This window comes from Vidua macroura, chromosome 3 (assembly GCF_024509145.1).
Source record: "Vidua macroura isolate BioBank_ID:100142 chromosome 3, ASM2450914v1, whole genome shotgun sequence".
In the NCBI taxonomy this organism is placed as follows: Eukaryota; Metazoa; Chordata; class Aves; order Passeriformes; family Viduidae; genus Vidua; species Vidua macroura.
Window position 1 is genome coordinate 57,457,272 of NC_071573.1, and position 24,922 is coordinate 57,482,193.

General features: G+C 39.0%; 1 protein-coding gene across 2 annotated transcripts in view; it reads right to left on the minus strand.

The window, feature by feature from the left end:
• The window catches only part of MTHFD1L (methylenetetrahydrofolate dehydrogenase (NADP+ dependent) 1 like), a 141,915-nt gene that overhangs the window by 20,694 nt on the left and 96,299 nt on the right, over positions 1-24,922 (minus strand). For both annotated transcript variants that reach the window (XM_053974196.1, XM_053974197.1), the window contains one exon: positions 24,597-24,749. In XM_053974196.1, coding sequence (XP_053830171.1) covers positions 24,597-24,749 — 153 coding nt within the window. The remainder of the gene's footprint in view (positions 1-24,596; positions 24,750-24,922) is intronic.

Below are 24,922 nucleotides of genomic sequence, written 5' to 3' on the forward strand. Positions count from 1 at the left end.
GTGGGGAAAAGAGATGAAAGGAGGAGGAAGGATGAAAGATACTTTTATCTGTGAAGGGTATCTGGAAAGGAGCCACTGTGAAGGATAAATAACTTATTTGCCAATCAAAATGAACATGAGGATACAGAGGAATTTTATCCCCATGACTGCTTATCAGTTTCTTCTTACTGTAGTCAAAGCATAAAGATTCTTGACAATGTAATCTCCTTGTGAACGTTTCTAAAATTTTATTTAAATTACTTAATTTCTCCTGAATATGTAAATTCAGAAGTGGAAGCATTCTTAATTGCATACTACAACTAAAGGTGTGTAGTGTGCAGGTAGGTGGGTATGCCCATGTGTGTTCCCTCTATTCTGAATGCCCGCAAATGAAAAGTTTTCTTGTCAAAATGAAGCTAGTTAAAAAGAATGGTATTGCTGTTTTTATTCAAAATTTTCTGTTAAGATTTCCCATCTTGTTCACTTAAGCCTTCAGTTTATGATTTTAAATTATATGAGACTTCTACTTTATTTCTTTCTTCTGGAAACCAGGCATCCCAAAGCAAAATGATGAGTGACAGGCTGAATTGACAGGGTTGACTAGGTTGAAATGCTCCCACCATTCCTGGCTCGCTGCACCTGCGGTTCACAGCACATTAATCACAATGTGTGCTGCAGAGCCCATGCATGCCCCACCTCTAGGTTCCAGCACTGTTAATTGAATTTGGGGATGCAGCCAAATAGCTTAAAACTTTCCCTTTCATATACAATGCAGTACTTTGTCTTGTTAGGACAGGAACCTTGGGTGAGCTTGCTTAGGCGTTCTGCGGAGAGCTAGCACTGAGAACAGTGCAGGGGCTGAGTTTGCCCCAGCCTGCCTTCCTGAGACTTACAGCAGGACTATTTCAGCAGCCACATTTCCCTTCATGGTAGGGCCTTCCAGAGCATCCAGCTGCAGTAATGTAACCTGTCTGTGAGGCAGGGCTGTGTCCAACACGGCCTTGCAGGGAAGTTGATTCACCCCTCTGGCACTTATCCTCTCAAGTGATGAAAACAACTTTATTTTAGAGTCCAATGAAAACCGATAAATTTTGACACTTCCATGCCATTCTTCATCCGATCTATACCAAAATGAGGAAACTAATATGGAATATAAATGTGCCAAACCATCTAGAGCTGATCATGCACATCAAACAAGCACCTTTCAGCATTACCTTCCACCTGAATTGTCAGCCAGCCATGTTTCTGCTTAGCTTGAGAAGAGGACTGTGCCCAGCACAGCACCCATTCACAGCTAACCCAAGGGATGTGAACAAAGAAGAAACACTGTGCTTCGAGCTACTGCTCTTAAAATGCTTCAGAGCAAAAGGAACTACAAATTTGGGGTTGAGGAGTGAAGGAGGACTGAAAATCTCAGAACTGGGTATTTCAATAAAATGATAATCAAATATGCATTTAAACACTGTCCAGTACCATTATGTTGTAAGAAACCAATTAACCTTCTTTCAAGTATCACAGGATTTAAGGACTCATTAAATCAATTAATAATATGATACTTCATGCTAGTTCATCAGGTGCTATTAGTAGCACACTGTGTTCTACCACAGTTCCTTTCCCACTTCACTACAGACCAGAATTGAGTATCAATATTTTTGTCATTTGGGTTACAAACCAGGATTATATAAAGTTGTAACCTACTGTTACTAACACTGACTAGAAGTTATGGACAGTAGTAACTACAAAAAATTATAGAGCCAATATAAGCAAAGCAATTGTTACTAAAACAATTACAAAACAATTAAAGCACTCATTTTACAGCTGCTTTTTCCCTGATCCACTTTGGGTGTAAATGGATCATTTTATCTGAGCTCTAGTCACACAGTTGGCAGCTTGTTGGTTTACTGTGGGTAACCAGCAATAAATTTATATGATCAAACCCACTGAGACACAACTGAGATCATTTTGATCATGATGAAGAAAAACAGCTAACATGAATTTTATAGCTTTCAATAATCCTGTGTGCTTCACAGATCAGTCATATGAAACTAATAACTGATGATGAAACTTTTTATTACGGAAAATCCTTGCCAAAGTGAAGGAAGATATACCAATTCAGGAAACAATCATGGAGAAAAACCCTCCACTAAAAGCATATTACGCCTGAGACTGAAAATAAATGGACTTCATAGCATGATGTGAAAGTCAAAAGACCCATTCAGCAGACAGAAGGTGTGAATTGCCTTCTCATCAGCAAAGGTAATATTCCCCAAAACCAGAGGGAAGGTTTGTCCCTGGCTTATGTTGGTCCAGAACTGTCCTCCTCCCTGCTTGTTCATTATGCCCATGCTGACAATACCCAGCTCAACATAGCATCAAGGTGGCAAAGCATACCCACAGTATCTTTGGAAGCAAAAGCTAATTATATATGTGTGTATTTATTTATTTATTTATTTATATGTATATATATGTAGATGAACATGCCATTGAGCCAGAGGGTGTTCAATGGCACAGTGCCCTGCTCATGGCCATCCTACCAACTTTAGAACCACAGGCAATCCTTCCCATGCCTGCTGTGCCATCCACTGCACCATCACAGATATCCATGCTGTACTGCACAGCATGCCATGGGCTCCTCCCCCTCCACAGCCTAGTAAAGCACTACTTCAACGCTTCTCAAAAGCATCGAAAAGTTAATAGAAGGAAAGAGTTTAAAAAGTCTAAACACAGAGATTTGGAGAAGTTAGTGCTTTAATGATAAGATTTTGGCCACCTCCTTTAAAACCATTGATGTCTCTCACACTGAGTTACCATGATGCTAATTTAACAGAATTTCTCTTCAATTCTACTTGCCAAAATCAATATCATAGCAGTGGCTATAATTCTCTTTCTCACATCATATACTTGCAGTCCCACTCCATGAGCTGGGAAACCAAATAAGAAACCAAAGAAAAAATACTGTTTCATTGCCAAATTGGAAGGACACTAATAAACAAATTCTTGAAACTATCACCTTAGAAACAGACTTTCAAAAGCCTTAGAAGTTTTGGGTCAGTGACTAGACTACAGATGCTAATCCAAAATTTGAGTCAGCTTCTGAAGCAATCAAAAAATATCCATGCCTATCAGACTTCCAGGACCACACTCCTTCTTGCCGTGTTCACCCCATAAAGGCACAAATGCCTGCCCACTTTCGTGTCTGATATCTTGGCCCCATTCCCAGAGCAGTGTGTGATATCCTCCTTCCACTCTTTAAAGATGTGACATAGAATCCAGCTGCAACTACACTGAGATTTGGCTACAAATACCATGTGCAGCATATCAGTTGCTGGAACTTTCATTCTGATATACAAAGCAGTGAGTTATGATAGCTAAATAAATAAAAGATTACACAATAGTAAAACCAACCTGCTTTCTTACAGGATTGTGCAAGCTTCAAATGAATGCTGCAAAGTACTTTGTAAAGGAGAATCATTGTAGGAGTCATGAAGACAGAAAATGGATGGGGATTGTGATGATAGGACCAAGTCCTTTGTCACACTGGCCATAATTTTAAGAACTAAGAAATAGAAAGGTGAATTCCAGGAATAAAACTCCAATGTTCAACAGGACGATTTTCCAAGCTTTGTGACATTCAGATACTGAACTACCCTTAAAAACAACATGAATTTTATAGTCATTAATTCTTACCTAGCTTTGTAACACATGACTCTATCTATGCTGCTTATTACAAGAATCAGTTCACTAGCATGTTACCAAATCAAATTTCAGTAATACCTACTTCAGTTTCATTAGACTTTGAGGAGCTGTGAAAAATATTTTAGCTGAGAAGAAGCCAGAGGTAATCTTCCTAACTCTCAATGTTAGCAATATCCCCAAACAAGACACCAAAAGATTTGCTACTTAATTGTGCTATGCAGCTCCTTTGACTGGCAGCCATCTCCTTCCCCACCAGCCCATCCCAAGAGAAAAATTCATACTTTTCCTGAATCAGTTGTCCCATGACACTCACTGGAGGTTCAGCAGCAGCAGTATGTGCACAGCTGTAAAACATCTGGCACACAGGTGTATGAAATGGCATTTGCTTGCTGTCTGGCTAGTCACACATTTTTTGGAAAGATAACAAAGAGTTATTGTGCAAAAAGACAGATAGTACTGCTGTGCTCACTATTGTAAGTTGCATTTATCTTCAGTGGTGTAATCTCCAGGGCAAGGAAGAAGAATAAATGTTAAGAAAGAGAAATTTTATGGAAGTCAAGCATGGTCCTTCACATTGGTACTGATAATCCAGCTTGGATTCAGGTTTATTTCCAAAGAGCAAGTGAGTGGGACTGGAAGGCACAATTTAAATAAATCCTCTGACACTGCCTGAAATGGAATGGGAGCAAATGCTTTCCTTTGGCAGCTTGAACTTACAAGTTAATGCCAGCAACATTACAAACATTAATCTTAAATACAGCACCAACGACAGACTAAACACAAACCTCTACATAAGAAGTAAGGTTGTATAAAAGCAAATTTGATATACAAAAGGCAGCTTACATAGAGCAAAGAAGAAAATGCATTGCTTTCAGCATGAGACATTAGGTACTTGGAAAAAAATACACTAAAAATGCAATCAATGTCACATTTGCTGAAGGTGTTGATTGGACAAAATTGCTAACTCCAGAGTTCTACTTAAAATAGTACAAGACAGACCTACATGGCAAAACTGAGGAGGTAACTCATGCCCAATGCCCACCACAAGCATGCAGGCACACGTGTGAGCTTTAACACAACAGGTACAACACTAGCAATGAAGATTTTAGCATGGACTGATTAAGCCACATTGAGAATCCATCAACAGCTTGCACTACAACTGGAAGCTGCATCTTCATCACTGGCACCATTTGGGTATGCCTTTACTTACTCACAGTACAAACATCTTAGATTTCTCCTCATGTGTTGGCAATGGACGTATGGTGGCTTGTGTTGTGGGCAAATGGAAGCAGTGCCTGCTACACGCTTCTTCATTCCCCAGTAACTCATAAAGAAACTTGATGAGACTCTGCTGGCACTAGGGCTCTTCCTACCTGAACCAAGTTTTCAAACAGCAGTCCCAGGAACAGACTCTCTGATTTGCATTCTATTAAATATAAATCACCAGGTCTATATGACATGACAACATAATGATTCAGCTTGCAAACTCACCGTTTTTACTATTGCAGAACTCCAAATTTTCCTCTGCTTTTATCCTCTTTCTCTTAAGAAAGAGCATATTCTACAGCAATACAACACCAAACTCTCAAGGTGGGTAATGCACACAGAAAAAACAAATGTGTAATCAAATCAAATTATCCAAGCAATGTCAAAACCACAAAACACTGACTGGTCTTTTCCACGCACTTTCATACCCAAGAAAATGTTTGCTTTTTCTTTCTATGTTAGCTTTCTTCAGAAGATTTTCTCCCCAAAAGAAAAGGCTCATCACATCTCTGAAAAGCATACAGTTACTGAAATGAAATGGAACAAGACTGATTAGATGGATAGTCACAAAGACAGGAAACATGAGACAGGCATTTTAGAAGGAAGGGCAAGTCTTTACTGTAAATCAAAGCTTTCCAAATTTTCCCAGCACCAAAATGGATTGGCAGCATGAGGTGATAGGTGCTTTGGCAGAGATAAAACTGACAATGTGAAATGAAATATGTGTAAGTTATTAAAACAGCAAGCTTTGCTGTTAGCTGGGGTTTGTTGAAATTCTAATCAAGTTTCCAAAAAGAATTAATATTTGAAGTTCGAAAGGAATGCCTCATCTATTGGCAGAAGCTTTGGCCCATTTAATTAGTCCTGAAAACGAACGGGTGCAATATTTTTCTTCAACTGATGTCATGCAAATGCATGCATGTTTCAGTTTACCTGTGCTTCTCCAGACTTCACACTTCTTTATCCTTGCTGTTGAGGCAGCTGGAGTCAGTGAGCAACTATCTCCCATTTTGACACTCAAAAAGCAATTCAACTGTTTTGTTATTCTATCAGTACAGGACCAAACCCTCTCAGCATGTTATTGGCAACTTTTTGATTTGAAAAGTAAATGCTAAAGATTTACTAGGAGAAGTAAATCTACATTTCCTCCTGCAAATACTCTGTTCCTAAGGTGGGAAAGGTCCCTCTCCAAACACTTCCAAAACAGATGAAAAATAACAAACATATTTCTTTTTGCTTAAGAGATATGAATATTACCTAGAATGCTGAATCAGCAGCTACCTTTACCTTTTGATCATCCATAAAGGACAACCTTCAAAAGATGAAGCAAAGACCTGAAAAAGACCTAGCTTTTGCTAAATAAGTGGCAAGGAGTCAGAAGCAATATTCCATGAGCATCATTGTGCCCTAATGCATCATCTACACTGTAGCAACATTTCATAAACTATTTCAAAACCAGGCTTTGCAGCTGCTTGGCCTGGGATGTGTATCATGGGATCAGTACACAAAATGAAAGCAAAACAAATACCTCAGTTGCTACTAAAAATTTCTGCTGGAAAATATAAAAATTTTGTTTTCAGTTTTGTTAAGAGATTGACAGATCCCTCCAAAGGATTGCAGATAAGCAGCTCAACTTTAAATTACATCATTTAAGGTAGATGTTTTTAGCTCTTTATGGGCTTCTTTTTTCTAGTTACCATAACTTTTTATTATTTTATCAAAAATAAGTGAAAACCCAAACCAACAACTTACACATTCCTGTGTTCAAGACCATGTGAACATCAGAGAGCAGGAAGGGTTAACCTGTGTATATTAACATAAACAGGTTGGAAAACAGTACTAAAGAATAGATACTCAGTGCAAAAATTAACACAACTCTGCATTCCTAATTTTGGTCTCTTTCCTACCCTGTACTTAAGTCTCCATTCTGCCCAGGGGCTCCATCTCCTCTCTGGAAGGAGAGGACTGCAGCTAGAAGGGGATGAGGCTGCCCCTAGGCAGCACGTACTTATGTGCACACTGCAGCCCTGCTCTTGCTCATCCACGGCCAAGGTCCTGTGGGACTGCAGGAGCTTTATCTTAGCCTGTGTAAGCTAACTTGGGACTGGCCATCCTTTTCTGATGTGATAAGCTTGAATTTGTATACACACTCAGGTCAGCAGCTTTCTAATATCTGCATATTTGTGGCATCTGCCAGTTAACGTGGGTCACCAAATGTGCCCTGTGTATTGAGTAGTTAATCTGTGCCTATGGAAATGTTTTGGAATAAATATAACAATCTTCAGCATCTCAAAGGATTTTAAGACTTGGGTTGCACTGTCATTCAAACAAGGCCTCAAGTGGCACATACTATTGCTAGCAGTACTGGCTTGATTTCCACAGAAGTCAGGTAATTTCCCAGTTGTGTTGCTTTTGAAGGACAATTTCCTTCTCATCCGAGTACAAGGATTGTACCCAACTTGTGCCTCCTCTGCAACGCGTCAGAAAATGAATGATGAAAGGCACTACGAAAGACACAGCGTGTTACTGCAAATATATCACATGATAGCCTATCAAATGGGAAGAATGGCACTGCAGATTGATTTTGAATAGCACATTTGGGAGTTGCTAAGAATGTCCATTGCACAGTAAACATCTACTGCCTGACATCTTATCTGCCACTGACAACAGATTTTGTATCCATTAATGAACAACTCCCAAAATACACTTTTTGCAGCCTTTATCTAAGAGTATGTGAAGTAACTTGTGATATAAGTTAAATAAACTCTTCAAAATATGCAGCCCCCCCCTGAAACCAGTCTCCTTAATGTAAGGTCATTTCTGATGTACCTGATTTATCTTTCATGAATGCCTCAAGGCATAAGTAGGTACACTAAGAAATCAACAACCACTTTTACAATTAGATAATTGAGTCTGCAAATTGCAGTTAATATCCTCGATTCCTGGCTATCAGCTGAAGGCATTATTCAGAGGAGATGCTTGATCCGAAGGGAATGCATGAAAAAGACTGAAAAATAGCTAAGTGTGCATATGGCATTCAAATGAACACAAGAATTTCTTTCAGAAGAGAAGCAAGACATTGCTTGGAAAATTATTACATATTTTGATTAATGGAGATGTAAACCAGAATTATTAAATAGAAAAACCAAAACTTTTGAAGTCCATCAGCTGGAAGGGAAAACAAAAATTGAGAACATGGCTTTAGAGGCAAGATAGAAAATAATATGCCACCTATGAAATGATACACAAAATGGACAAGAAAGGGGCCCTTCACAGCAAGAGAAACAACCAGATGCTGTGAATCGCAGCGACTCTCAGGTGCCAACAGGGTGGAGGGCCAAAAGACTATAGACCTGCTGCCAAAGGGTATAAAATAAACCAGCACATCTAGAACCACACTTAGTACCTACTCTGAGCACACCTGGCTTGATTCCTGGATGCTGGAGGTGACCTCCAGCACAGGTGTGTCTTGGTGTTTGGTAGTATGTGGCAGCCAGAGTGACAAAATTAGTTTATTTTCCCATCCTAATTTTGCCTCAAGATTTGCTGCACTGTTGCAACATTATTTTTTCTACCTAGGAATGTTATTTATTCTTTGAAGGATATGTGGGAAAACAGTACAGGGAGAAGAAACAAGTGTTGTGAGGTGAATGAGAGGGCCTGGAATAAAAAGGGGGGAAATATGTCCTGTGCAAACAGGGATGGCACCAAAGCCACTTGGGAAAACATAGCAGGAAGCAGAGAAAAACACTAGCTGAACTAACAGACAGATTTCATCAGCAAAATGCAAAGAACAGAGGCACATGACTTCAGAAGACAATTGCTAAAAGACAGAAACCGTGAAGCAGCAGTAATGATATTATAGAGTCCTTATACCCCTCTGAGACCTGAGAACAAATACCATCTATAATGTAGTACAAGCAACATCCATCTCAGTAGCCTGAACTTCAGGAACAATTCTGCCCTGGTGCCTGTGAACTAGGAGAAATTCCTATTTTGAAGACCTTGAAGTCTAAATAGCCAAAGCAAACAAGGAAAGGAATTTAAAGATATTGAGGGTTTCTGAGAACTGCATTTTTAAAGCTGCAGTAAAGCACTCCTTATTAAGAATTTATCATATGCATCTTAAAACCCATTCTCAATGGAATTAAGAATCAATACGCCATTGCATCCAAAGCCAGAAAATTTTAAATGCAATTAATATTTTCTTCCATGGAAATTATATAGAGCTGCTAGAATTATGAAGGGCTGAAAATAACATTATTTAGAGGTTGTGAAAAGGCAGAACCACCTGATTGCCTTTTCCCCCCATTTTTTGGAAATGGTTTTCTTTCATTACATTTCTACAGATTAAAAACCAATAAATTTCAGCAGCTGATTTCCTCTGAAAGTCTATTCCTCCTATAGTTACTTTAACAGTTGGACTGAAGTGCATCACGGGATACACAAATCAGAATAAGAATGGGTCTCAGATGCATTTACCGTAAACAGGCATGTTCTTTCCCATTTTATCTTTGAACACAAAAAAATCAATTAGTTCTTAACTTAGTTTTTTCCCATGAAACTACAAAAATCCATAGAGTTTTGTTGGTTTTCTGTTGTTTTAAAACAGCTCCTGCAACTTCGTTCATAGTTTGTAAGAAACTGCTGTCCTATAGCAGCTGCTTTTAACACTTCCTAAGTAGAGTAGATTTATCTTTTGAATTTCTCACTGCAGTAAGTTGCATCAGACTTATTACACACATGGAACAAAACAAATACAAACTATATGGCAATGCTTCCCCATGACCCGCATTAGTGATGAACACACTAACTCACCTATTTAGAAAAGCAGACCTTATCACGGCATCAAAGACAGAAGAGATTCGGATTGTCTTGCTCTGAATAGCTGGAGGTTTTTCCTCAATTTACAAATGAGTGTAGCAATTTCAATTTAATGTGGTCCTGTAAGTAATTATACCTCATGCAAAATGACACACTAATGTAACACAACCAAGAGCACTGGCCCAAACAAGAGAGATCTTTACACTTCAGTTAAAATTGATTTAGCTGAAGGTTTGAATTCATTTTACAATTAAAGCAAATATATTTTATGCACTTGGCAACCTTTCCTCCAAACTTTCCTTTAATTTGTCAACTTTTTCTACGAATTTACCCACAAGAAATTCCTTGAGGTTTCACACAAATTGCCTTTCTACTTAATTTTTGTTGGTTTTCACTAAAGTACAGAATAAACTTTACTGGAGGGCAAAGTACAATTTACCAAAACAATTTTAAAAAGTGGGAGCTCATTCTGTGGCAAAGGCTAAATTATGTCTTCCAAGAATCACATTTGGCAGGAGTCTTAATACAGCAGACTGCTTTGGTTTCCAGAGGTTACGTCTGAATTAAGAGAGAGCCAGCAACACCAGCCCATAAACAGTAACACAACATGTGAAGGAGAGCTGGAGCAGAGAGCTAAAGATCACGAAAAGTTCAGGACTTTCTGAGATTGAATTTAGGATGTAAAAGCTGCTTACTGCTCAAGCAAGTATCATCAAGAACACACCTTTCATTCAGTACATTCCCTGGCTCACTCATGCCTGGAAGAAGCCAGAAGTCTTCTAATTGACCTCCCTCCCCACCCTCTATCCTTTTTGACAAGCCTGGAAGAACAAGACATAGTGACACCAAAGCAAAAGGATGTAACACTTCATACTCAAGGAGTAAAATGTGATTTGAGTGACACAGAGATAGGGCCCAGCAAGTCTCTCCTTTACAACTACACAGGCAGAAGAAAGGAGGTAACAACACACATTTTAAGGGTATTCATGCTCCTGCTCTTCTGCACAGGTGTTGCAGGCACATGGAAACACCTCCATTCCTTGAATGAACTCAGTAATATTGGCATGCACATTTTGAAATTCTGACCACATGGAAAAATCCCACATTTGGAGACACATGCTTTTCAGTCCAGGACTGATCCAAAGAACAGCATGTATGTGGTTATTGGTTGGTTTTGTTGTTTTTGTTTTTTTTTTTGTTTTTTTAATAAACAACTTCCTCTTGGCTGGATCCCCAAAGTTGTAAATTACACATTCTATGTTTAATGTATGCCATAATCTCGTTTGCCATTTTGTTTCCATAAAAAGTTAAGTTTTATGGTGCCAACAACATAGCTAAATTCTCTCCATTTAAATAAAGCCCTTTAACTGAAATTTATTCTCATGTGTATCCTGAGCTGAAACCGAAAACTATTTATATTTGAAGGACCAGAAAGAATATCCTTAATTTCTGCAGTGCAATAATTCAATTTTTCTTCCTCCACTAGCTTTTCTGCTTCCCAAAGTGGACACATTCCATTCTTTATGTCAAATGTGTCAAAATGGAAACTGCCTCCAGCTGCCAAAACCGCTCCCAGGAGGAAAAAAGAGAGAAAAAAAGGAGGAGGACAAAAAAAAAAAAAAAAAAAAAGAAGGAAGAGGTGGAAAAGGTGGGGGGGAAAAAAAAGCAGGAAAAAAGATTAAAAAGATTAGGCTTTTGACCGCTATGATGAAGATATGATGGTCAATTTGCTGCAATGATATATACTAAAACTGAACACAGCAAAGGCGTGGTTTAAGGGGCAAAAAAATGCATACATTTTCAACACAGTCCACAATCCAAACAAAATGTAGATAAACAACAAAATGATGACTCCTAATACTCTCAACTGTCAGCAGAAATCTCTCCAGTTATAGAGAAATTTTCCACAAATACTTGATGATCAAACTAAAAGAACACTTCTATCAACAAATCCATTCCCACAATACACATTTTTCTGTACTTATAAGGAAATTCTTCTTACATCACATGATGACTGCTCCATTCATTGCACTCCACCTCCAGTAATAACATGATGAATTAAGTCAAACGTATAAACCAATGGGTGGAAAACTGCCTTTCCAACATAAATACACAGAAATCCTTAAAACAGTTTCAACAAGAAAGAGATAGCACTCAAAAAATGCTGGTCAATGGCAAAGATAAATAGGAACTGATCTGTACAAATACATTTCCTCTGGATACTGATACAGTGCATACAAGAGCAGGAATACTGCTGTTGAGGCTGGGTTTGAATGGGCATTTGCAGAAGGTTCAACAAGGTTCAAGTGCTGTGTCCTACACTTGGGTCACAACAACCCCCGGCAGTGCTACTGGCTGGCGGAACAGCAGCTGGAAAGCTGCCCAGCAGAGAAAGACCTGGGAGTGCTCATCAACAGCAGCTGAACATGAGGTGGCCAAGAAGGCCAGTGGCACCCTGGCCTGTATCAGCAATAGTGTGGCCAGCTGGAGCAGAGAAGTGATTATTCCCCTGTAGTGAGGCTACACCTTGAGTGCTGTGTCCAGTTCCAGGCCCCTCACTACAGGAAGGACATCAAGGTGCTGGAGTGAGTCCAGAGAAGGGCAACAGAGCTGGTGCAGAGTCTGGAGCACAAGACTGATGAGTGACTGAGGGAGCTGGGGGTGTTTCATCTGGAGAAGAGGAGGCTCAGGGGTGACCTTACTGCTCTCCACAACTCCCTGAAAGGAGGCTGTAGCCAGGTGGGGGTTGGCCTCTTCTCCCAGGCAACCAGCAACAGGATGAGAGGATATAGCCTCATGCTGCACCAGGAGAGGTTCAGTCTGGATATTATGAGGAATTTCTTCACAGAAAGGGTCATTAGAAATTGGATTGGGCTTTCCAGGGAGGTGGTGGACTCACCATCCCTGGAGGCTTTTAAGAAAAGACTGGAAGAAGCGCTCAGTGCCATGGTATAGCTGACAAAGTGGTGTTAGGTTACAGGTTGAAATCCATGATCGCAGAGGTCTTTTCCAAATGAATTGATTCTGTGATTCTATGAAAAGAGTAAAATGATAGAAGAGCAGAAGCACTATTTATATATCAACATCCTTTCAAACAGGCACATATCCTGCATAGTAGTTAAACTCTTGGAAACCTGAAATTGGATCTGAGCCAAAACCATGAGCTGGATGGTGAGAAAAATCTGCAGGACAGCATCCTGAACAACCACTGGCTGAATGAAGCCTGGAGATGCTCACAACTCTACTGTGAGCAGGGAAATCAGGCATATATAATCTCATAATATGAACAGCACTGCATGTAAGATACCAAACTAGCTTTTGTTTTCCAGGAAAATAACCACAGACCCCTGTATTTTGGGTTATTTAATGAATCAAAGAAAGGTAAAAATCACAGCTTTTGTCACACAGCTTCCTTGCACAAACTCTCAGATTAGCAGTGAGCCCCAGCAGTTTTTGAGAGCTGTGTAAATGTAGTAACTTCTGAGCAGTATGAGGCAAATGTTGCAAATGGAACTGGTAAAAAACAGCTCAGTGGTACCACCTACGTGAGGTTTACTACTTCTTTTTTGGGGGTGCATTTTTCATATAATGTTATAAATAGTATTGCCTAAAAGAAAAAGAAGTGTAATATAAATTAACACTACTGAGATTCCACCTGTCTCAGCTGTCCCTAAGTATACTTCTCCAGCAGTACTTCTGCCCCTCACAGCAGACCGAAAATAAGGAAGAACTCTTAAGTAGTGCTCAACTTCATGCTGTTTTGTGAAAAAATGTAAGTGAAAAGTAAAACCAAGTCAGGAGATTTATTTTCACTTATCTAAGTTAATCTTCAAAAAAAAAATACTAGAACCACTACAACAGGTTTCTACAGGTGACAAATTGTCATAGTTCTTCCAGCCTCAGTCTACTGGTTGTTTTTACTGAGTAAGCAAGTAACAAACCCAGATCATCTCTGTGTAAGAGCTTACTGATGACTTACTAAAAGGCAAGCACATTTTCTACATTTCTCTGCTACTTTCACTTATGGTATGCTCATTTGATTCCAACACTGAAACCAGAAGGCTACCTCAAGACACACTCAATATTCAGTATTTGAAGGGTGTCAGCCTGGTAGGTGCCTTAGAAGATACAAAAGATTTGCCACTTCAGTGAGAGTTATTATGCAATCCTTTCCCATGCAACAATGCAGCTTTCTCATCAACACATAGCCAGTGCTCCTTTATAAACTGCTTTTGATTATAAAACCAGAATTTAGGGAGAATCAGAGCGAGATTTTCTGATGATTGCAGGGGATATAAATGATATTTCTGTAACTATCACCATATGTTTAATCATTGATGTGTTGGTTACTAAATGAAAATTGAAAATTAATACCTTTATGCCATTTTGCATAGTTGTAAAGAAAAGAAACAGTTGATTTGGACTCAATCACCTTTTTAAAATTGCTGTAGACGTGTAGTCCCCAACTAAAAAAAGTGAAGTAAAATCCTGTAAAAAAGTGACATGAAAAAATAGCCCCTGAGCAGCTGTGCAGAAAAGGAACCATGACCTGATTACCTAATTCTCACTACTTTTCCTGAAAGCATGTACTCTGAGGTCAGCTTTAGACTCAAAGTCTTCAGAGCATTGCTGAGCTTGAAGTAGGACAGCTCGTGCAGAACTTTAACATTTCTAAAATACTTTCTTTCCAATTGCAACATTCTTATATATGACTGAATAGCTCATTCTGAATTTCTTCATGTCACTACCTTTTCTTACTAAGCCTAAAGCCCAGCTCCTTATGTTGTCTAAAGAAACAAGGTTATTAAACAAAGATGCTGTGGTCAGGCACTCCAGCCTAAAATATAATGCAATTATAGAATTTTATCTTCTGAAAATATGGAGTCCCTAGAGAGGAACTGTTTAGCCTACTAGCTCCAAACTTTGACATGTTATTAAAAAACATTATTAAATATGTGAGTTAAAAAGAATGTTCCAGTTAAAAAGAATGTTCCATTTGTATCAGGCATTTTTATATGACTTCAAGAAAAGCTGAATGTCCAGCTGCCAGACACTAACGTGTAAATTGCCAAGCACTGGTACAGCTAGCATGGGATTATCATCCACTGGATAGTTATGGAGGTAAGAGTCAAAATTATCTCAAAGAAGCCAAACTCTGCTATAAAAGTGAACACCCACCCATCTGGTGCCACATCTTGGATCTTTTGCAGCTGTCCCAGATGGCACCACTATTGAGCGTGTTTCATTGGGAATACTCTCCTGACACACCTTCATGCCATTTCCTCGGGTCCTGCCACCAGGACCCAGAAAGGGGAAGTTGTAGACTGCAATGAGGTCTTCCTCTCAGTCTCCTCTTCTGTTCATTTCAGAAACCAAGTGATTTCAGCTGCTCCTCATAAGGCTTCTGCTCCACACCCATCACCACCTTCACAGCTCTCCTCTGGATGCTCTCTAATAGCTTTATATCGTTTTTTTTATGTGGCACCCAAGGCTGTACACAGGACTTGACCAAGTTGGTCAAAAGGTAATGCATGGCATTTCATTATTTCATAAGTAAAGAAAGAGTGCTCTTTTCAAAGCAAAGCCATTACCACTTATCAAAAGCAAAATTCAGTATGCCAGCATTTGTATCCTTTGTATTTTTTAAAATAAGGACACATGAGGAATATCTCAGGAAATACTTTAGAATTTTTATGTGGGAGGCTGGGTGGAGTAGGGGAGGAGTAGCAGCACAACTTTATCTTTTAGCATTGTGCACAGAATGTAGGTCAGCCTACTCCAATGGAAATACCCCATGCTGATTCTTCACATTCTTAGACATAAACATCTCACGATTTTGTAGCCCAGGAAATTGTGAATTTTATTTATGGTCCTGTCCCAGAATTGTCAAGGGGATCTTAATGTTTGTATCTCTGGACTTCTTAAAAAAAAAAAAACAAAAAAAACAAACAAACAAAAAAAAAAACACACCAAAAAAAAAAACCAAAGTAAAAATTTAGTTTTTCTAGCAAACTACTAATACAAAGAGATAGTACGTAAATGTTGAGTATTACAGCTTCTATCGTCTATGTCACAACATAATAAATTAGAGAAGCTCAGTTTCTAATTTCTGAGTAAATACTTTCTCTGCGTAACAAATGCAGGATGCATTCATTTCTGGAAATAAATCTTGAAAATGCCCTTCCTTCCCTAGAAAAGCTATTTGTTAACTAATAATAGATATATATTTTACTGTCTAAAATTATAACCTATTTTTAACCTCACATTGTCACACAAAGTTTATGGAGAAAATACTTAAAAAAAGGAAATCAGAGTCCATTTCCCGTTTTAACAAGGATAATCCCTTGACCAGAAGGCAAAAATATTCATTCTTCTTTAATGTTAATTAGCACACTGTTTATTTTATATATCATAATTTAACGAAAGAAAGCAAGTTGCTGGGAACATTATTAAAGTTCAAAACATCTTTCACCTTATTTATCCAGAACTCAATAAAACTGTTCAGTCACAGACTTGCAGCCTCCAGCTAGGTTCCTGCTATGAGCCTTAAATCATTTTTAGAGTTTCAGTAACAGTAAGTTGCCAAGCTCAAATATACAGCTATCTACATCTGCTAGATAGTTTGTCTTACTGGACAGTCTGGAAAAATTTTACTCACTTGATCCAAACTGTAAAGTTTTTTGCTGCTATCAAGGAATCAATCTTTTTAAAATTTGCAAATCAGCATTTGAAAAAATGCATCTGTAAGAACATTGAAAGGACAATGTTTTTTTTCCTTTAGGTGAGCATAAGATAGCCTCTCAAAAAAGTTGCACATAGACAGTTTTAAAAAGTAACTACTCCTTCCTTAATGAATGTCTGAATCTCTAAAATTCCCATTTGAGCCATAGAGAACCTTTGCAGAAACTGCAATTTCTTCAACTGAGGAAGCTTATCAGGCTGAACAAGCAAAAATAGGGAGCATGAAACACAATTTCATTTTTTCCCTATACAGAGGAACAGCAGAAAGCTGGAAGTGACAGTATGGCTGTTCCTACCACACTGAACCATGACAGGCAACAGCAATACCCATCCTGCCCCAAAGCAATCAGATTCAGTGACTCCTATGTCTGGCAGCATCAGCCTCTTCCCACAGCAAGTCACCCAAAATATCATGAATGGGGAAGAAATGGCTGCCCTCTCTAATGTTTTAAGTCTGTACATCTTCCACATGGATACCTTAATCTAACCCTTACCACCACTGTTTCAAGGCATTCTATAAACTGACTTTTGAGCTCTTCACATCTGATCAAAGTCCACATGTACTAGGCTGACTGAATGAGCTCTTAACCAAACCCATTTACCTGCTCTGACACACATCAGGTGTGCTAACCAGCACTCTGGGACCAGGGTGGGCAGGCAGCACTGCTGCACCACAGAGAAGATGCCATGATTCACCCACCTGCTTCCCTCTTTGCCCTGCAGAACATGCAGCAACAGTGGGTGTTCTAACTGCTCAGACTTGCACATGCCTGTATTTCCACTGCAACATCCCTATTTCTTGTCAGAAGTCATGCATAACATCCAAGGGCAGTTGTCCAAAATTGGTGCTGGCTTCTGTCCAAATTGCACTTCCCACTTTTAACTGACACATCTTTGTTAAAAGCAAGCCCTGAGAAAATAAGCTAACGTACATCATTTAAAGAGCCCTATACTCCATATGGAATATCAGTCTCTTTTCCTTCTTAACTGATGCAGCCGTATCCATTCTTATTGGGGATCATGGACTGTAAATCAGAGACAAGGGAATGAAACAGATGGAAGACATACCCAAACTGGTTATGATCACAGGTAGGTCTCACTGGAACAGAGAGCAAGGATCTTAATGACTCCCAGGCTCCCTGAAGGACCTGAGCAAAGGACGCTTTCCCAGAGGTGCGCCTTTGGCTCCATGTGCTCCACAGGTGATTTCCATTTGCCTACACTGATGGCATCTGCGAGCCTAAGCTGCACTGAGTTCATTACACACAACTTCTCAGCTCTGATGAGGGCAAGACATTCACAACCACAATGAACAAAACTGTTCAGAGCATAACAAGTTCTCTTGGTTCCTGCATCGCGTAAACTTGTCTGCACTAGCCAGGCACTACCCATGATCAGTGAATCCGTACTGCCTGGGCTGGTGTGCTGAGTCAGCTCATCTTAACTGAAAACATGTGCTCAAGCACTCCTGATCCTGGCACACCAGCCTGGGAAATTCCTCTGCAGCTGCTCTGATCCACCATACCTTCCATGCCCTTTCACATGTAAAGCAAAGGAGGTTAGGTGAAATTCCCTCAAGAGATGGGAGACCATCAAAATGCATTTTCAGGGGGTCAGTCTGAAACTTTTTCTGACTAAAGTGAAACGTGAAAGTCACCTCTTATACTTGTAAGTAAGTTTTAAGTTTACCTATTCAGACAAACTACTTTAGGTTACCACTGACATGTCTAAGAGCTTAAACATAATGTTACATTCCTATGGATGTATTTAATATAAATATATTTGGAAAAGATGACCAAGGAAACCTGATTGGTACAAGAAATACACTTGGTTCATTTTTATCACTAAAAAGTTTATTTTATTTAAAACAAAATTTAAACATTTAGATAGAAAAAATTCTCTGACAAGGCTTAAAATATGGTAAGATGGGAAAATAAGTTTGGAAAATAGTGGACACTGGATACAAAGAAATAATATCACAAGAATCATACTGGAATTCCTTATAATGGAGGTTGTAGTAAGAAAAGAAATCTCATCAAAACTAAACATGAAATAACCTACCAAACCACAGGGTCTATTTTCTTATTTGGTAAGTTATGTAGTGATTTCATCCTGTCCCAAAAAAACAGGTTTTCCTTCAACAATTCAGTTCACTGAATAACACACACACACCTATCAAACTTCTTTTTTCTTCTCAGTAGAAAACAAATCAAAATCATTCATTAATTTCTCTAACTACAAGTGCTGGCCCTCAAGGAATGTAAGGGTAGGTGGAATAAAGCAATAATAAGCTACAAATTTAATCTGGCCAGCAATGGGACATGGTCTTTCATTCAGAAGAGGCAATATATGGTACATTATTATGATGTAGGTTAAATAATGCTTACTAGCAAACAAACAGCAGTCAAGAGTGACAGCATGAACTATACAGAATCTAAGTGTCTTGCCTCTATTATCTGTCAAGGTATGGCAGAGGATGAAGAGCAGCTGGTTTGTGGGGTTTTTTGGGTATTGTTTCAGGTTGTAAGAGAGTATTTTACCATATGCCTGTGTCACAGCCATGGCATGGAGGTACAGTGATCCAAAGCAAAGTATATTTACTCTGGATAAGCACTGGCTTATCCACATCAGTTTAAAGCAGGTAAAGTAAACAGTAAATGCATAGACTATATGGAAACTTCTGTCATGCAAATACATTATTTTCTATTCACTTTCAAAAGTTACAGAAATTATAATTATATTTTCGAGCCAGCTAAACTCTACTCTTTTCCTCTTAAATTTAAAAAAATCCTTAATCATCAGCACGGCATGTTCTGCTCTCCTGTAAATACATTCATTACTCACATTACTTCTTCCTGCCCAGATCTTAGGTCATGTCATTGTTTTAACTGATGGTGTTGGAACATCTTCAAAGCTCTTTAACCCTTGTGGCTTTTATGTCAGTCTCCTCTTCCAGTTCTCCACGTACATCTTGGATGTGTCTTCAAATCATTTCACAGGTATCTCCTCATATCAGTACAACTCTCAGTTTTTTCCTTTCCAGCCAATCCCATCTCTCCAATCCTGCCCTCAATCTTCTATTCCCATCTTCTGATCATAAATGGCCACAGCCATCCTTGAATCTTAACTGCCTCATAGTCCATGCACCTGGGATGTTTACAAAGGCAAACCGTTTTGGCCCAGGACGACAAACGCAGCGCAACACCATTCCATTATAATCTACAACTTTTTCCTCAGCCCTTCAGCTAAATCATTCACTTAGGACTATTTCTGCCTCATCTACAGACACCCTCCCCTCTCTGGGCAACCCAATACCATCACAATCACATTGTGCAATCCACCAAGAGCCAGAAGTGGATTTCCTCAGTCTACTAACTAACCTCTCAGCCTTTAGCTTTTAGACACAACAAACTGAAGTTGATTGTCCCCACCCTCACTTCCAGCCGTCAATCACACCTATCTGGTCACCCCCAGCCCATCAACCCTACCCTGAATAATTTACCAGCCTTCCACCAAGTATAACATAATTCAGCATTTCCACATGTACATAGCTGGTCACTGGACAAGAATGATGCACTCTTTGTAATTCAGAAAACCTCTCTACCTCATTGGGATGACACCTACTGTGATAGATACAAAGGCACATCATCTAACAGAGGGCAGCTTTTCTTTTCCTGTTACCAATTTTCTTTTCCTGTTACTAATTTTCTTTTCCTCTTACCAATTTTCAATAAACAATTGTTAACTTACTTTCCCACGTGAGTTGAACTTCATGGCTTTCCTTTACTCTCACTGCTTACACACTTCTTGCAGTAATCTCAAAACCAGCCCACAGAGTCTGTGAGCACCTAGCTTTCACAACTAGCTGTTCATAGCACTGCTACAACACAGCAACTATACAACACCAAAGGCAGGTGCCAAATGCCACAGGGACATTTTTTGGACTAAGAGTGGTCAGAATGCCTAGCAGAGCTTAAATCCTTCGTAAATACAAAATTGAACTGTAAGCTAAATGTTTTACAAAGCAAATATAAACTTCACTGTCATTTCTGTTTTTGAAATGCTGTCCTGTGTTACACAGATCACCAGGATGAGTTGAGCAATCAAACAATTATTATTCATCTTTCCCACAAAAGCACCTCAGAAAAGTGATAAAATGACAATTTGGAGACAATCTGAGCATCATGCACTACTGAAAATCTGCAATTTCACTTCAGGTGGCCCAGACTCCAGCTTATGTTCAATAGACACTCTCAAAATTTGTTAAGTTCTTAACCACAAAGAAAGAAGAAATTAATTCAATAGGGAACAGTATTTTCCTTCTGAACGTATTAATAAAAATATTAATACTTATGAGGTCTTTTTCCTCTTACAATATCCAGGTAATATTTTGGCAAGACAGTCCTGGCTCTCACCCACAAGTGAGCTAGAGCTTTGTTCCTCCCATACACTGATTTCAAACTACACTGGGTCACCCCAAGAGTTCCTTCCAAGGGGATATATTTCAGCAACTTGAACTTCTTTCTCTACGAGGAGAAAAATATTTCTGTAATAGGTTGACCTTTCTTCAGATATGTTGATATCTGAAGGATGTCAGTTCATTGTGAGAATTTGGAAGCTGGCCATGACTCCAAAGGCTCCACATATTTTCAGAGTGACCATGACTGCAATTTTAACCCATTGAAATGAAAGTGCGTGGCTGGAGAAGGGTAGTACATGCTTAAAAATCTCACTGTGACTCAAACACTGATTTATTTCCTGCAGCAGTGATTTGGTAGCATCACTTCACAAAGGCAAAAGGCAACAGGTTTTATTTCTATGACCTTCCTGCATTCTTGCAACTCACATGAAAAGGAACAATGGAAATGTGGCTGAATGTGAGAAAGCACCAAACTGCTATGGCTTTTTGGGTGGGTGTGGAGAGAAACACAAACTACAAAAAATCTAGTAACTCCCCACCCAAGCATTGCTAGTGAATGACCTCACTGGTTTCCTACATATACTCCAGCAGTTTTCCTGCCATCACTCTGTTAAGCCAAGCAATGATGTCAACAGTCCACCTGTGAGAGTGATGTAGCCCTCTGGGTCATGGTCTCAGAGAACTTGGATAAAAGCTGTGCCAGTGTTAATTAAATGCACCTCTTGTTTCACTGCTGATTTCCTCTGATAAGACTCAGCTCATTTTTCCTGGAAAGACTTCCATGCTGTATGGGAACTGAAGCCAACCATAACACAAACCAAATATTGCTTAGAGAATATGAAGACAACATGTTAAATATTTAGTTAAAAAAAAAATAAATCACTGTGTATCAGAGCTAAGATAAATACAAATCTCATTACTATGCATGTGCTAGTGACAAGACTAAACAACAAATGCTAGTTACTGCAGATAGTTTATTATCTTTCAGCAGTACTTATCTCTCTCATTTGTAATGCTCTTCCCGATTACATTGGGAACTCTAACAACCTGCTTTACTGATCAGTTCTGACAGGTTAGAATATGAGAAGTTCACCCAGTAAAAAATATGTTTCAAGAATGGAGTTTGACATTTAATTAGCATCATAATTATCACTACAACTTTAATGAAAAATAGCATTCTTTCCTGCTATCAGAAAAGCCTTAGCTGTAAGAAGGTTCTGAGCAGCTTAGGTATTAAGGGACCTCTCCATTAATATAATTAGCCAGCAAGCAGTGGAAGGGAGAAAAATTTTATGCTGCTCCTTCTTTTTTTCCTACATAAAGAAATCTAGTCCACTGTCATGACTGGATGTTTTCACCATATGCTGTCACTGGGATTTCTGTAATCCCTCTACTCATCTCATTGACTTCCAGCCACTTTAAGCCTTCAGGACATGCCCTTTTACACTTGCTTTGTCCTTGCAGACATTTTCAGATAGCTTTATTAGTAAGAGAACTGCCAAAGCAAGGTTTTCCGTTTTGAAATGAGACATCAAAAATATTTCTCCTTGCACAATTTAAAAAGTAACACTAACCCTAAGACTTAGTTGCTGACAACAACACACGCAAAAAATCTGAAGGTAACAAATTAGTAAAGTGGTTTCAAAAGTTGTGGTACAATTATATTATGAAAGTTTGTTTCATGATGCTCACAACTCTCCACTCTGAAAAGCAGCAAGTTGGACCTCTTGCTAGAAATTTAATTCTAAAGAAAGAACTGTGTGGTAACAATGTTAGGAATACATTCATATTCATTCATTCATTCTGATTTGTAGCAATTGTGATGGTTCCAAGAAGTGCTCTGTCCCACATTCCTGAGCATTTCATTCCTGAGCATTAGCAATATTTTTCCAAACAACCGATGATCGATGTCCATGTATTTACATTTTCACCTCTTGGGGATCTTATGTTTATACAATAACTCACCTACAAACTCTCTTGGAATACATAACACAGACTATACTGCCTTCCCAGCTCAGGATATGGGAGAAGTTCCATGGCTAATACTGCCTCGCAGTTAGGCTAACTAACTTAGACATGTTTTTTTACACTCTCCTCCAGAAAGAAATCTCATATACAAAATGTCTTTCAAAAGAATTTAATTTTTTTGGTTTCTAAATGGAAACAGAAAGAGGTAATCCTTGAACTTGTTTGGTTTATACTGCTCCTATGGACAGTTTCTATGGATTTATGACACTGAACTGCAGCTAGTTTATAGCAAAGCATGAAGGGTGTGACTCATTCAGAAAGCTCAACCCAAGAATATTTCATTCTGACATCCAACAGAATAGCTCCCTCACGGATTTGAATTAGTTGCTGCCCATTACTCACATGCACTCCTTCTCATAACTTCATGACACACAACTTGCAGTGCAAACTTGAATCCAGGCCATGACGGAGATACTAGAAGTTCTGACAAATTTTACCCCTGTCATCAGTAACTGGAATTTGGTCTTACACAATTTAAATACACAGCTGTGCTCTGCTTCTGGAGGATGTGCATAATGTGGTCATGCAGAAGGAAAGCATATCCCCAAGTCCAGTGACTTAAAGTGACACAGTTTCCTGAACTCCAGGAACCCTCCTGGTCAGAAAGTACTTCCTTCCTCATTTCAAACACTTGATTGTTTCAGAGGGAATTTAAAACAATAGATTAGAAACTTTCAACCTTTCCTAAGTGTACTGCTACACAAGGAAATCAGGCCGCACTCTGGGAAGATGAGATAACATTGGGAGAGTACTCTTTCCGGAAATGCAATGGCTTTTGCATCCCTTCTCTAGCACCATCCCATGAATCAGCTACATGTAAGTAGTAACTCTAGCTATGAGATGTCAGATGCAGTTCAACTGCTGTTTGGATTAAGATGTGCATGGTTGGCAAAAGGCATGAGCCAACTCACTTCTCAGCTATTTCGAGAAGGCCTGTAAGGGAAGAAAGCACCAGGAGCTTCCTAATCTGAGTCTGTACTTGTAAGGATGGATAGGAAGAAAGGATGACGATTGCCTCTTTTTAGCACCTCATTGTTTAAATCTCTAATAAAGGAGAAGGAATGTGCAGTTAAAAATTTCTGCAGTTAAAAATCTACCCCTTCCCACCATAACTTACTTTTACAGCACCAGTAGTGATGTTCACAAAGACTAGGAGCAGATCAGGCTCATCAGCTGAAGAGCAATTATTTTAAGCATACTCTGTTCCCTAACACAATTCCTTTAATCTAAATGCATTAAAATGGTTTGTAATGACCAATAAAAGATTTAAAATTTAGAGTAATATCTAACTAGTTACTTACAGGCTGCAATTTGAATAAGAAAAGGCAACGACAAGTAAATTAATTTTTCTACAGTATTAGGGTGCATAAATACCCTAGACTAACCTAAAAACAACAGCAACATAAACAACAGCAAGAGCCATTCTCTCAGACCCGACAGTCAAAGCTCTTATATGACATTGCATTTTCTTGATTATCTTTTCCTATCAATGTAGAGCTACATAAAGTTTGAGGATAAGATTATTAAACAAAAGCAAGAACTCACATGGTTCTACACGTTATTTTTGGAGGCAAACAGGAAATGCACTTCCCTGTCAAGGTGGGTGAAAGGGGAGTTAACGAGTCGAACGCTTTGCACTCACCGTTCCTACCAGAGGGTAGATGAATCCAGCTCCAATGCTGGCTCGCACATCGCTAATCGGCAAAATGAAACCAGTGGGAACACCCTTCCTCTCAGGCTGATGGGAGAGGGATAGGTGAGTTTTTGCCATACAAATGGGAAGATTTCCAAATCCCTATCAAACAAAGGGAAAGAAAATAAAAATGTTTTAAAAATCACAGTAAAGGGACATTATGTTTTTGTTTTGTTATTAGTGTCTTCTAGGAACCTCTTGTATAGCAGTTGCCTTTGGGCTCTAATGACCCAGTTAGACACCAACCTGAGTCCAGGATTCAGAGTCCAAAATTT